General features: G+C 43.7%; 1 protein-coding gene across 1 annotated transcript in view; it reads right to left on the bottom strand.

Annotated features, from left to right (window-relative positions):
* AGPS (alkylglycerone phosphate synthase) overlaps positions 1-12,066 on the bottom strand; it is a 192,825-nt gene that overhangs the window by 70,249 nt on the left and 110,510 nt on the right. The window contains exons 12-13 of the mRNA XM_088461206.1: positions 7,074-7,125; positions 3,936-4,012 (exon numbers count right to left, since the gene is read on the bottom strand). Of these exons, the coding sequence (XP_088317332.1) occupies positions 3,936-4,012; positions 7,074-7,125 (129 nt within the window). The remainder of the gene's footprint in view (positions 1-3,935; positions 4,013-7,073; positions 7,126-12,066) is intronic.

The following is a 12,066-nucleotide window of genomic DNA, read 5'->3' on the forward strand; positions in this document are numbered from 1 at the left end:
TCTAAATGCATTGCTATTTCTGTTGTGTTTTTGGGAAAGCATCTTGTTCTAACCATCTGTGTCCCCCGTGGGTAAAAGTATTGTGGCCTCCAAGGGCTAGTAGCAACTGTGTGTCACAGGCATTCTCTTTAACCCAACGCTTCAATTAGCAAGTCCCACAAAACACACTTTGATACGGTCTTTATAATGGTTACCAAACTATCTTTAGTGACTAAGAAAATGCCAAAATGAGAACGATATCATAAAATTCAATTTGCACATTGAACCACAATGATTTCATTCTATACCTATGAAAAACAACAAGGGTGCAGGGAGCCTCCAATGTGCTTAATTTCAGATCTCAGCCTACATAACATGAGGTCAAGTAATAAACAGTTTATTACTGCAGCATATAAGCTACATTGACTGAACCTTGCCATCAAATAAAATAAAGGAAGAACAACTTGAGTCCCCCTTCCCTATATGAACGGAGTTGTTACCCAACCTTTGTCTCTTTATTCATAACTAGTTTGTTCAGCTCCAAAGCCCAATATCTTTTGACTTCCCCTTTCTTGCATCCTATTGAGTCTCCGGTCAGGGAGTGGCATTTCCGAGTGGCACAGTTCGGGCACTATTCACTGTTTAAAAAAGTCATAGAGCAGACACATGTATGTAGTGTTGCCCCCTGGCTAGGAGGTCAGTGACCAGGATAAACTGATATCCCACAATAAGAACATACAGGTTTATGGAAGAGAGGGGAACAGGTGAGCGCAAGAACTTCAGAGTTCTATATACAAGTACAGAGACTGTAACAAGAAGTAAGTGTACCTGTAAAGTGTACCTTTCACCTGGTGGGTATCAATATTTTGGGCCGATCCTATATTCCATCTAGTGAGTGGAGGCATGGTGGAATATTGGTCGAGCCAATAAAACGGCTACCTACACTGTGTGCAGGCGATGGGTACACATAGGAGTAGATTTACTACAACTTCTAAACAAGAAAAGTGGAGGTGTTGTTGCAGCAACCAATCAGATTGTAGCTTTCATTTATCTTGTATATTCCAGAACCAGAGTGGGCACACTACAGCCTGCAGACAGCATGGGGCCCACCAGGTTATCATGTCCGACTGCCATGCCTCCCCCACCCCTCCACAAGCTGCATGCGCCTCTCCAAGTGCTCAATCCTAACTTGAAAGGCTGTAAATAACCTGACCTGCACCACCCTGGAAGTCCCCCACCACATCTGAGCCACGCTCTCCCACCGCACACCATGGAGGACTTCCTAGCATGCAGCTCAGATGTGACGCAGCGTACACTGGAGGACCCGGGAGCGCACGGCTGTGTAAGGGAGCTGGAGAGCAGTGCACAATGAAAACCCCCCATGTCAGAGCTGCGCGCTGCTCTTTACAGTTCACTTTATGTATTACAAATACAAAATACTTTGCATGCGGCCGGTAACAATTCACCAAAGCCTGGCAAGTGCCCCCCATTCCCCACCCAGAACAATTACCCACTCCTGTGCTACAATACGACAGGTAGAATCTAACCAGTTGTGTGGGCAACACCTCCACCTTTTTGGAAGTTTTATTAACTCTACCTCTAAGTCTTCACAATGCTACACAGTGGAAATGCAGCCAAGCACCGACAATAAACATGGAGTGCTACAGCCACACTTGCCGATGCCGGCAGCAACGCTCATCCGGCAGCATGCCCCTCGCTAACTATGTCGCCCATCGGACCTGCATGCATGCACACTAGACGATGTGCTCGATATGTCGACCGATCCGGCCAGATCAGACAACATATCGTCGTGTGTGTACCCGGAAGTTTTCTCCGTTATAAACTGCTCCATAAAACTATACAGTGTGTTATTAATGGGGGGGGGAAACAAGGAAGCACAGATTTGTGCCACGTATCCACTAAACTATTCGCACCATGAGCGATATCGCTTAGTGTCCCCGGCAGTGGTGTGCTCAATGTCAGTCGTTCACTATATCGTCCAGTGGATATGCCGTTAACGACCACCTGCAGCGTGCATCGCTGGTCGCTGACGGCATATCCACTGGACAATATAGTGAACGACAACGATATAGTTATCGTTCAGTTGTTCAAAATATCGTCTAGTTGATACGCCACTTTAGGGGTATATTTACTAAAGTGAGAGTTTTTAGAAGTGGAGAAGTTGCCCATAGCAACCAATAATTATCACCTTCTAGAAGATAATAGCTAGAATATGATTGGTTGCTATGGGCAATATCTCCCCTTCTAAAAACTCTCACTTTAGTAAATATACCCCCTAGTTTCAGTATTTAGAAGTGTTAATACATACCCAAATGTAAAATATTTAATAATTTCACCACTGACTTTTTGTTTGTAAAAACAACTATTAGACTAAATAAAACCTAAAATGGATAAAAAATACCCCCCCCAAAAAACAGGGTCAAGTTTCTCGAACAATGGTGAGGTCAGATTGGAGCACCTGCCGATTCTCAAGGTGGGACGAGTTTTCCATTGATACCTAATGTATTACTGAGCTAATAATGTTACCAGAAAATAACGGTTTATAATGAACTACAGCTGTCCCAGGCTCACTACTAGTGGGTGCGGAGAGTCTTTAGCACTCATCGTTTGGGAACGGCATGGGGAGAGTGAAGCGCACGGAACCCTAAGGCTTTATAAATCATAGAGCTTGGCTCCCACTATCAAGAAAGAAAACAGCCTCCTTCCAGCTTTTCAATGTGCCCTGCTGTCGTTCACGGACAACGTTTGTTTATTTGGGTAGTATATACCCTTCAGCGTAGTGCAAGTTGATGTTGTATTTTTCTGTGGTGCAGCTGTGCTCAATCACCTTTATTTCTAAACAGTATGGCAACTGGAAAAGTCCAATTAGAAATGAATGTGACCTCTAACCATTCATACATGAATGTTCAACTTTTTTTAAAAAAAAGTCAAACCTGGATGTATGTGGAGGGGAACGGATTCGAGCAACTATTCAAAGTAGCAAAAATAAATAAATAGAAAATAAACCTGAAACAAAACAAAAAAAGCTGGATTAGGTGCAGCTTGTGTACAATATTAAAAAACAAGATGACAATAAGCATAAGTAAAATAAACATCAGAACAGGGGTTTCCAAACTCAGCCAAATAATAGAAATTTATAAGCCGGTCTAATGGCTAGTTGGTGTATCCCATTTTAATTCCTGTACATGGAGAAGAGACATGGGGCGCAGATGCATGGACACAAGGGATCATTGAAGAGAGCACATACATATTATATATACATATATAAAAAAAAAAAATTCAAAAAATGTACCAGCTTTTACTTTCTTGATTCAGCATGTTCACATGTTACTGCCATACATAAAACAGGGAATTCCAAAGTATGCTAATGAAGCATTTTTTTTTTTTGAGCAGGGCCCTCCCTACCTAAAGCATTATTTATTTTTGAGCAGGGCCCTCCCTACCTAAAGCATTTTTTTTATTTATTTATTATTTTTTATTTATTTATTTATTTTTTTAGGTGGGGAGGGCCCTGCTCAAGAAAAAAAAAAAAAAGAGATAAGGTTTTACAGATCAATGATCCCTACAGCGTCTGCGTCTTTCTTGCTTCTTATTTTAGCGGAATAAAAAACGGGACACAGCAGGAATAGATTACGACTGCACGAGCCCTAAATACTATTTGGTATAAATAAAAAAGAAGGGCGTTGAGGCAATCCTGCAGTTCAGCGTTAGCCTTCGTTATAGCTAATCGGTAGTCTTTACTGCCTCTGCACGATAGATAATGAGGGCTCTGAAATGAAAGCTCAGGTGTCACTGGCAGCTTAATGCTGCTACAAAACAGTGACAAACTATAGAGACTTTCCCGAGACATGACTACAGACTTGTGGATCTGAGATTTTGATAAACCCCTGTTGGCATAATGAGCAGAACGTTCTAAACAGAAAATAAAACTGTACCTTTGTGATGTAGAATTTTTTTAACCCATCCAAAAATGAAGTAAAAATTGAGGCCACCTGAGGTTTAAGAGCATGCCCTGTAAAAAAAATAAATACGTGCACAAATAAATCAAATTTAAATGAGGAAGCGGCTGCAGTTAGCGCTGAATGAAACCATTTTGCAGCACAAGTGTACAATCTCTTAGGGGAGCGTATTATAAAGCAAATGGGTCTTCTCTCTTTCATTATCAGGCTGGCTAGTAACACACGGCACCATAAGCTGGCCAGGCTGATACGGAAAGGGTTAAACAGAAAGGATGCCATGCCAGCTATAAAGCCTCACCCCCCCACCCCACAGAATAAGGTAAGTACTGCACCTGGCACCCTGCTACAAATTGTCGTGGGGGGTCTTAAAACAGAAATAAAGTGCACTGGCGTGGATAACGGTCATTGCCCATATTACATATATACACTTAGGCAAAACGGAAAAACTGTCAGACATAATTATTCCTGGGCGTTGTACTATTATGTACATTACACCATATTATTTATTTCACACGCACTTACTATGGGTTATACACTCACTTTGAGCCAGCTGGACCAACTGTGATCTGTCAGCAGATAACATACAAAATCCAAATCACAGTTATGGTCTCTGCAGACTGTATTGTCCACCCTCCCCCAATTTACATCCTGCTCAGGTTTATCTGGATATTATCATCATCCTTTATTTATATGGCGACACAAGGGGTCCGCAGCGCCTTACAGAGTGCGTAAAAGAACAGTATGAACAAACCAAAAAAAAAAGTGACTTATGGTGCATACACACGGTCCAACCTAAAACAACGATATAAACGATATATCATTATCGTTTGATCGTTTATATCGTTCTTTTTTTTCAACCCCTCTAACGACCAAACGATGGTCGATATCGACCAAGTTGGCCTGTTTGTTCTAGTGACCCGCGATCGTTAAGTCGTTAGGGGGTTGGTGCATGTTGCTGGATGTTCGATATCGAACATCCAACACATGCAGGACGATCAGAAAACGATATCTGATCGTTGGCTGATCCTCCCGTGTGCACGGGCTATTACAGTAGAGAACAATGCAGGACATGAACAAGGGATTGTAGTAAGCCCTAATGTGCAGCTCTTCTAGGGCCAATATGGGCTAAAATTAATAAAGGGGAGGTTTACTAAGGCGTTGGCAAAGCCGCCAATCATCAGTGGATTTGGTGAATAGTTTTAAAATGGCAATAGGAATAAATGGTAAACCAGGCTAGAGTTGCAGTTTTTTTGGTAATATTCTCCTGATAATACTCAAACTTTGTGCGTTTACATGAGGACGCAGTGAAAAATGGGAGGGTGCAGAAGACGTGTGTGTGTGTGTGTGTGTGTGTGTGTGTGTGTGTGTGTGTGTGTATGTATACATACATACATACTCCTGCAGCTGCCCATTTCATCACTTCAATACACGAGTGGTGCTGATGCCATATACAATTAAATTGTTGAAGACGTTACGTACTACTTAACATTTCACTGTAAGCAACCCACCCTTGGTAAAATTATTTCCTTTAATGTATCATAATTAACAATGTCCTAATTTTTGCTCCTCTCTCAGCAAGCTCACGCTAGAAAGATACGGGCGTGTGGTAACTGCAACTCAGCAAAGTCATAACTGTTGTTTGTTTCAGTTATTTCTTACTAGTCCTGAATATTCTGACGTACAACCTTTTCCTCATAAACAAACACTTACATTCCCCAAAACCTGCAGCTGCAAAGAGTGCTCGGTGTACGAATATACAGTGGTGGGCAACTCTCCCTAAATTACAATGACAGTCAGCACATACTGTATATATTTATTATATTTTACAGTAATGACAAACTAAGTTTAAGATTTTGCAGTCAAATAGTTATAGAAAAGGAGAATATTAAACACAGAAAAAGCATAAGTGTACTCAATAAATGTGACAACTGATACATATCCTTTGGGCAGAGGATGGCACATAACTTGCATGGGTGTACAAGCTCCGTGACAGTGCCACTGGCAAATATATAACCATGTTGGCCTGCAGGCATAGAGCATGTAAACCAATCGCACTAAAAGATTTCAAAACCATTCAAAATTACATCAATTTGTCAATTCTGATCATATAGATTTCTGCCAATAAACGAACAAAAAAATGAAAAAAGACACAAACAAAAACAATCTTAAAACAAAAGACAGACATTAAATGGATGGTCAATCTAAACAAATTATTAAGTAGATCGTAATCGAATACTATATATATCTGTAGAATGCTGCGGAATATGTATGCGCTATATAAATAACTGGTAAAATATATAACATTTTATCACGATGTGTATTACTCTCCATGCTATCATCTCTACTTAGGGGTTTATGTATCAAACATCAAACAGTTGAGAAGTTGTCCATAGCAACCAATCAGCTTTGAGTAAGCATTTATCAAATACATTCTATAAAATAAGTAAAAGCTGATTGGTTGTCCACTGGTCCACTTCTCCACTCTCTTAACGGCTTGATACAATCCCATAATTTAGCAGGCAGACCCAAACGTCAGATCTAACTACTGGCCAGAGAGGCCTGCCCATCAGGTCTAAAGCTGCTGGCCAGGCAGGCCCAACCCACTTAGTTCTAGCTGCTGGCCTGGCAGGCCCACCCTCCAGGACTGCTGAGGTTCAAGTAGGCCCAGCCGCCCATGTGAAGCTGCAAGCCTGGCACGCCCAGCCTCCAAGGATGCTGCTGGCCTTTCCTGTCTGATAAAAAAACAAAACTATCCATCAACACATCTACGCTTTATGCAGACAAGTTAGTGTTGTCCAAAACAGTACATGCTTAATTCCCCTGAAGTCCATTTGTTTCTTCATTCACATACAGCACAGTGACTGTTCACTAATTAAGGTTTCAGTCCCTAACAGAAGGCTTCAGATAACTGGATGGCATATTAACAAGACATTCTGAGGGTTAAAATAATTACATATTGATTTGTATTGATTGTTAAACAAGTCTGCTAGTCTGATGTTATAATCCTGTTTCTACATTTTGCAGGCACATTAGAGGTCGGATATATGAGCTCGTTATGGAGTTACATTAGCGCAGGTTATCTATACTAAACAAAACTGTGAAATACTAACTCACCAAACTGAAACTGTGCATTGTCCATAAGGCGAATCGATGCTGGAGCACATCTCTGTAAGACAAAAACAATAAAGTCACTAAAACAAAGGTGCCACAAAATGGAATTATGTCAGGGAGGACGTGGATGAGAATACGGATGTGGATGAAAATACTGTAAAGATCTGCCGGTTTCAAGAAAAAGCGATAGCAGCCATTTTGAGACTATGAAGGAGATGTACGAAGCTAGGACCTAGTTACCTCAGCGACCTAGAGGGGAGATTTATCCAATCCTTAACAGGAAAGGTGGAGTTGTTGCCCATGGCAACCAATCAGATAGTAGCTATTATTTTAAAGAAAGTACTAGATAGGATACCTAGAATTTGATTGGATGCTACAGGATATACCTCCACTCTATTACAGCTGTTTTGTCAATCAATTCTTTACTAGGAGAACCTGTTTACTGCAGGTGATTAGTAAATGTTGTTGCACTCTGCTCCATACAACGAACAGTTTAAGAGGAATAGCCCCCAAAAAGGCTGTCATATCAAGAATATTGGATCAGTCCACAAAATGGCTGCCACGATGTATCTCAGCAATGTCACCGCTACCCAGAGCATTCATAGGCTTAAATTTCCGATCAGCATTTTCTCAATTCAAACAAAATGGATGTCTCTACTTTGCGTTTAAGGCAAGTGCAGTGCAAAGGAAATAATGTAATAAACATTTATGTTTGGGGGATATGTTTCAATAATAATACAAATAAACTAAAAGGCTCATGTTGAAGATGGAGTGGTGAAGCAGGAGAGTAGCATGTAGGGAACAGGTGTAGTAACATGTTTGGAAGCACGATCTGATAACTAGGTAACACGCTGTGAGACGCTGCATAATTCACCTAGAGGCCACGGTGCTGGTTATCAGCCTGCAGAGACGTTACATAAGAAGGGCAGACGTGAGCACGAGACCCGACTGAGACCATTATGGATTTTATTTTCTATGTTTCAGAACAAGGACGTAGAAACAAATAATAAAAGCTGCCAGTATAAATGATACAGTCCTTCAATTACACTGAGCAAAACTAGGATTGGATCACTTTACAAATGTATCTGATAAAACCTCTCCAAAAGTCACAATAACGTTCCCTTTATGTTAAATTAAATGCAAAGTGAATTTATATGTAGATATTAGTTAGATGTACATATCCTATATGTGGGATGTAGTCAGGAAGCAGACGGTCTAAATGCCGACCGCCGGCTTCCCGACTCTCTAAACCCGGCAAGGTACTAATGACAGGCGTCGAAAACTCAACGCCTGTCATTATCCATACTCTGGGAGCCCAACGCCCGGCATACCGAACGAAGGTAAGCTGGACGGCGGATGCGGACAGCCGCGGGGGGGAGGGTTAGGTTTTAGGGCTCCCGGGGGGACTTAGAGTTAGGCATCCCCTGGGAGGGTTAGGTTTAGGCTGCGGAGAAAGGGGGGGGGGGGGGTTAGGTTTAGGCACTTAGGGGGGATTAGGGTTAGGCACTTAGGGGGGAGGTTAGGGTTAGGCACCCCTAAGGGAGGGTTACGGTGTAGAAGTAGGTTAGTGAATACTTCCCTATTGACGATAGGGATTTTCACCCCTGCCGGGCTGCCGCTGTCCGGAATTGAACAGTCGGCCATGCGGCCGACGGTAATATCTACTACACCCCCTATAGGTGGGTCCATAATTATACCATGAAGTGTTGCACTATAATATGATAATTGCAGGTTAACGTGTACGATCTCAACCTAATGAACGCTCGGGAACTATCATGTATCAATAGGGCAAATCTTTTTTTATTATCACGTTAATGTAGAGTAAAGATTTCAGCATGCAGGTTGAGTACCCCATATAAAATACTGCCGCAGGAGGCGCCTGTAGGAAAAAGATGGGCTCACCATTGTGACTATTGTAATTCTAAGCTTACTCAGAATGGGCGACAGAACTCCTCTGCCTGGGCCAGGAAATCTGCGTCTGGAGACAGACACTGGCCTCATCACTGGATTTGCCTCTATTTGGGGGAACGGTCCCGCTCGTCGCCCATTGCCCTCCCTCAAAAACAGCCAGAGCAATGCGACCAGGATCGCAGTAGCACCGCTGGCGCCAACGCATGTGCAGTCCCCAAAACATTGGTCAATTGCGTCCAATAGAGGACTGCGCACGATTCTGAATGAAGTCCGCAGTGAGCAAGTGGTTTCCCAGTGGATGACACACCATGGGCATCTCAATATTCACATAACTACTCATTTCCACTGGTCTTCTGCTCTACAAATATCTGCCAGCTTGAAATACGTGTTAAATATATAAGTGGTCATGTCCTTGCTTTATAATTCTATCGCAAAATAAACTGAGTTATGGTCATGACTATACAGAAACTAAGACTATTAAGAGCGAAAGTTAAGTAACCCTGATGAGAAGCATTTTTCCATCCACACGTAACATACTGGCTAACGGGCCCAGGGCGGCATCCTGGCTAACGGGCCCAGGGCGGCATCCTGGCTAACGGGCCCAGGGCGGCATCCTGGCTAACGGGCCCAGGGCGGCATCCTGGCTAACGGGCCCAGGGCGGCATCCTGGCTAACGGGCCCAGGGCGGCATCCTGGCTAACGGGCCCAGGGCGGCATCCTGGCTAACGGGCCCAGGGCGGCATCCTGGCTAACGGGCCCAGGGCGGCATCCTGGCTAACGGGCCCAGGGCGGCATCCTGGCTAACGGGCCCAGGGCGGCATCCTGGCTAACGGGCCCAGGGCGGCACAGAGGAAATAATTTTTTAAAAAGGAAATTAGTGAAGAGATATGGAAACAGATGCGTATCTGCATATCATACATGGATAACTGGTGAATGGTGATGCCATCACACGTGATTTTTATAACAGACATCATATATGGTGACAGCCATGAGCGCTGTGGAAACTTTAATAAAAGTCTACAGCATCTATACATAAACATTAGTGAGCGACAGAGTAACACACAAGCTGCATCCTATAGCCCTGTGGTTTGTATAAAAAGGGGCTGATTCACAGTTTTGCAGAGCGCAGTTTTCCTGATATCTCATTGCCTGTGCACTGATAAGGGAGGCATGCGAGTACGGGTAATGCAGTGTCATATACATTGCTATCGCATCTACACTTGGGACCAAAGAGGCAGAATTGGGGTGTAACGGGATGGGGCACTCTCATATAAGTAGAGTTCGGTGATGTCGTATTCATGCAAAATACATGCAGGTGAATGAGAGACCTTTTGCAGATAGTAAAGATTAGGTATAGATAGGATGATGACTTGTAGCAAACCAGCCATATATGCTGAACACACTGTGCATAGCGCTATTAAGCAAATACATTCTATGGGGATTGTCTGGGATTACTGCAATGTTATCTAAAGGAATTCCTATATACTGAATATGCCCCCATGACGCCAACCAAATACTGTCACAGCACAACACTATGAAAATGTGTCTGAAGCCTGGTACACACTGTACGATCTCACTGACGATATGCCCGATTCCGACAAACCGGAAAGACATATCGTCCAAATTATGTAGTGTGTAGTGTTGCACGCTCCCGTAAGGTTATCAGCAGCATCGTCAGGTCGTCCCTACATGCGGCTCAACCTGACGATGCGACTGATGACTCCACGCAGCGGGATGCGGCAGGGGGAGATATATCGGGCAGTCGGGCACCGGATCGTCTAGTGTAAGGAAGCAAAAACGATTACGGTATACAACATACTGTAAAAATTTACAATTTACCATAAAACTTTATGGAGCAGATGGTATCACGTATAAAAAGTATACAATTACCCCCCAAGCCAGGGAATGTATAAACTACAATGTATTACCAGCCACACTGTTTACAATGGTACAAAGTCTGACCGAAAGTCAGGAAACCATCACTCAGAGATTGATGGGATAACACATCTGTTTTGCCAGCATTTACTCGCTAGTAATGACAACCTCTACCCAAACTAATATATACCACAGGCCATGGTGTACAAACACAGGAAGGAAAGTTAATGTCACCGGTGATTTATAGGCCTGGTGAGTGCGTGCTGCTTTTTTAAGTGCCACCAAACCAAACTTGGTAGTCACAGAGTCGGAGCTGGTAATTTAGGGCTCAGATGCTGTGACCCAGAGAGGTGCCCTGGTTCCTGTAATTATATAACACACGTAGCTGTAAAGAGGAAACAAAGCAATCTAATAAATCAGGAACTCTCCTAGACACTGAGAATAGAACACCAGAATTCACATTAGTGAACCGCTTTTACACCGGTTGTTGGAGCACTCGCATCCAGTAAATATGCTGCTGCTTCCATCCGGCCCCCCCCCCCCCCCCCCCCCCCCCGAGGGCCAGATGGAAGCAGCAGCATATTTACTGGATGCGAGTGCTCCAACAACCTGTGTAAAAGCGGTTCACTTAGAGCAGTGGTCAGGGAACGGGGGTAAAATTACCCAACATGGGGTAAAAATGAAATTCCCTGGGGGTAATGGACGGACAGCCGGGCATGCATATGAATCATTCTATAATATAGAATGATTCATATGCATGCACGGCTGTGCCGCAGGGAGGCTCTGAGCCGGACGCCTGCTGAGATGTTATTACCAGCGGGCGCCCGGCTCCTTCCCTGCAGCGCCGCGTTAGCCGGAGGCTAGAGTTCTCTTCTGAACTGCAGCTTCCGCCTCTCTCCATGCGCACTATGGGAGAGACGTCATGACGTCTTTCCCATAGTTGCGAGGAGCAGCCGGGCGGACAGGATGGTGGTGGATGCAGGACCGGGGTAAGGTAAGTGTTTCATTTGATTTTTTTTGTACAAGCGGCACTACAGGGGCACTACTACAGGGGCATTATATGGGGGCACTACTACAGGGACATTATATGGGGGCACTACTACAGGGGCACTATATGGGGGCACTACTACAGGGGCACTATACGGGGGCACTACTACAGGGGCATTATATGGTTATATGGGGGCACTACTACAGGGACATTATATGGGGG

Source organism: Taudactylus pleione, unplaced genomic scaffold (genome assembly GCF_031769625.1).
Source record: "Taudactylus pleione unplaced genomic scaffold, aTauple2 ptg001027l, whole genome shotgun sequence".
NCBI lineage: Eukaryota > Metazoa > Chordata > Amphibia > Anura > Myobatrachidae > Taudactylus > Taudactylus pleione.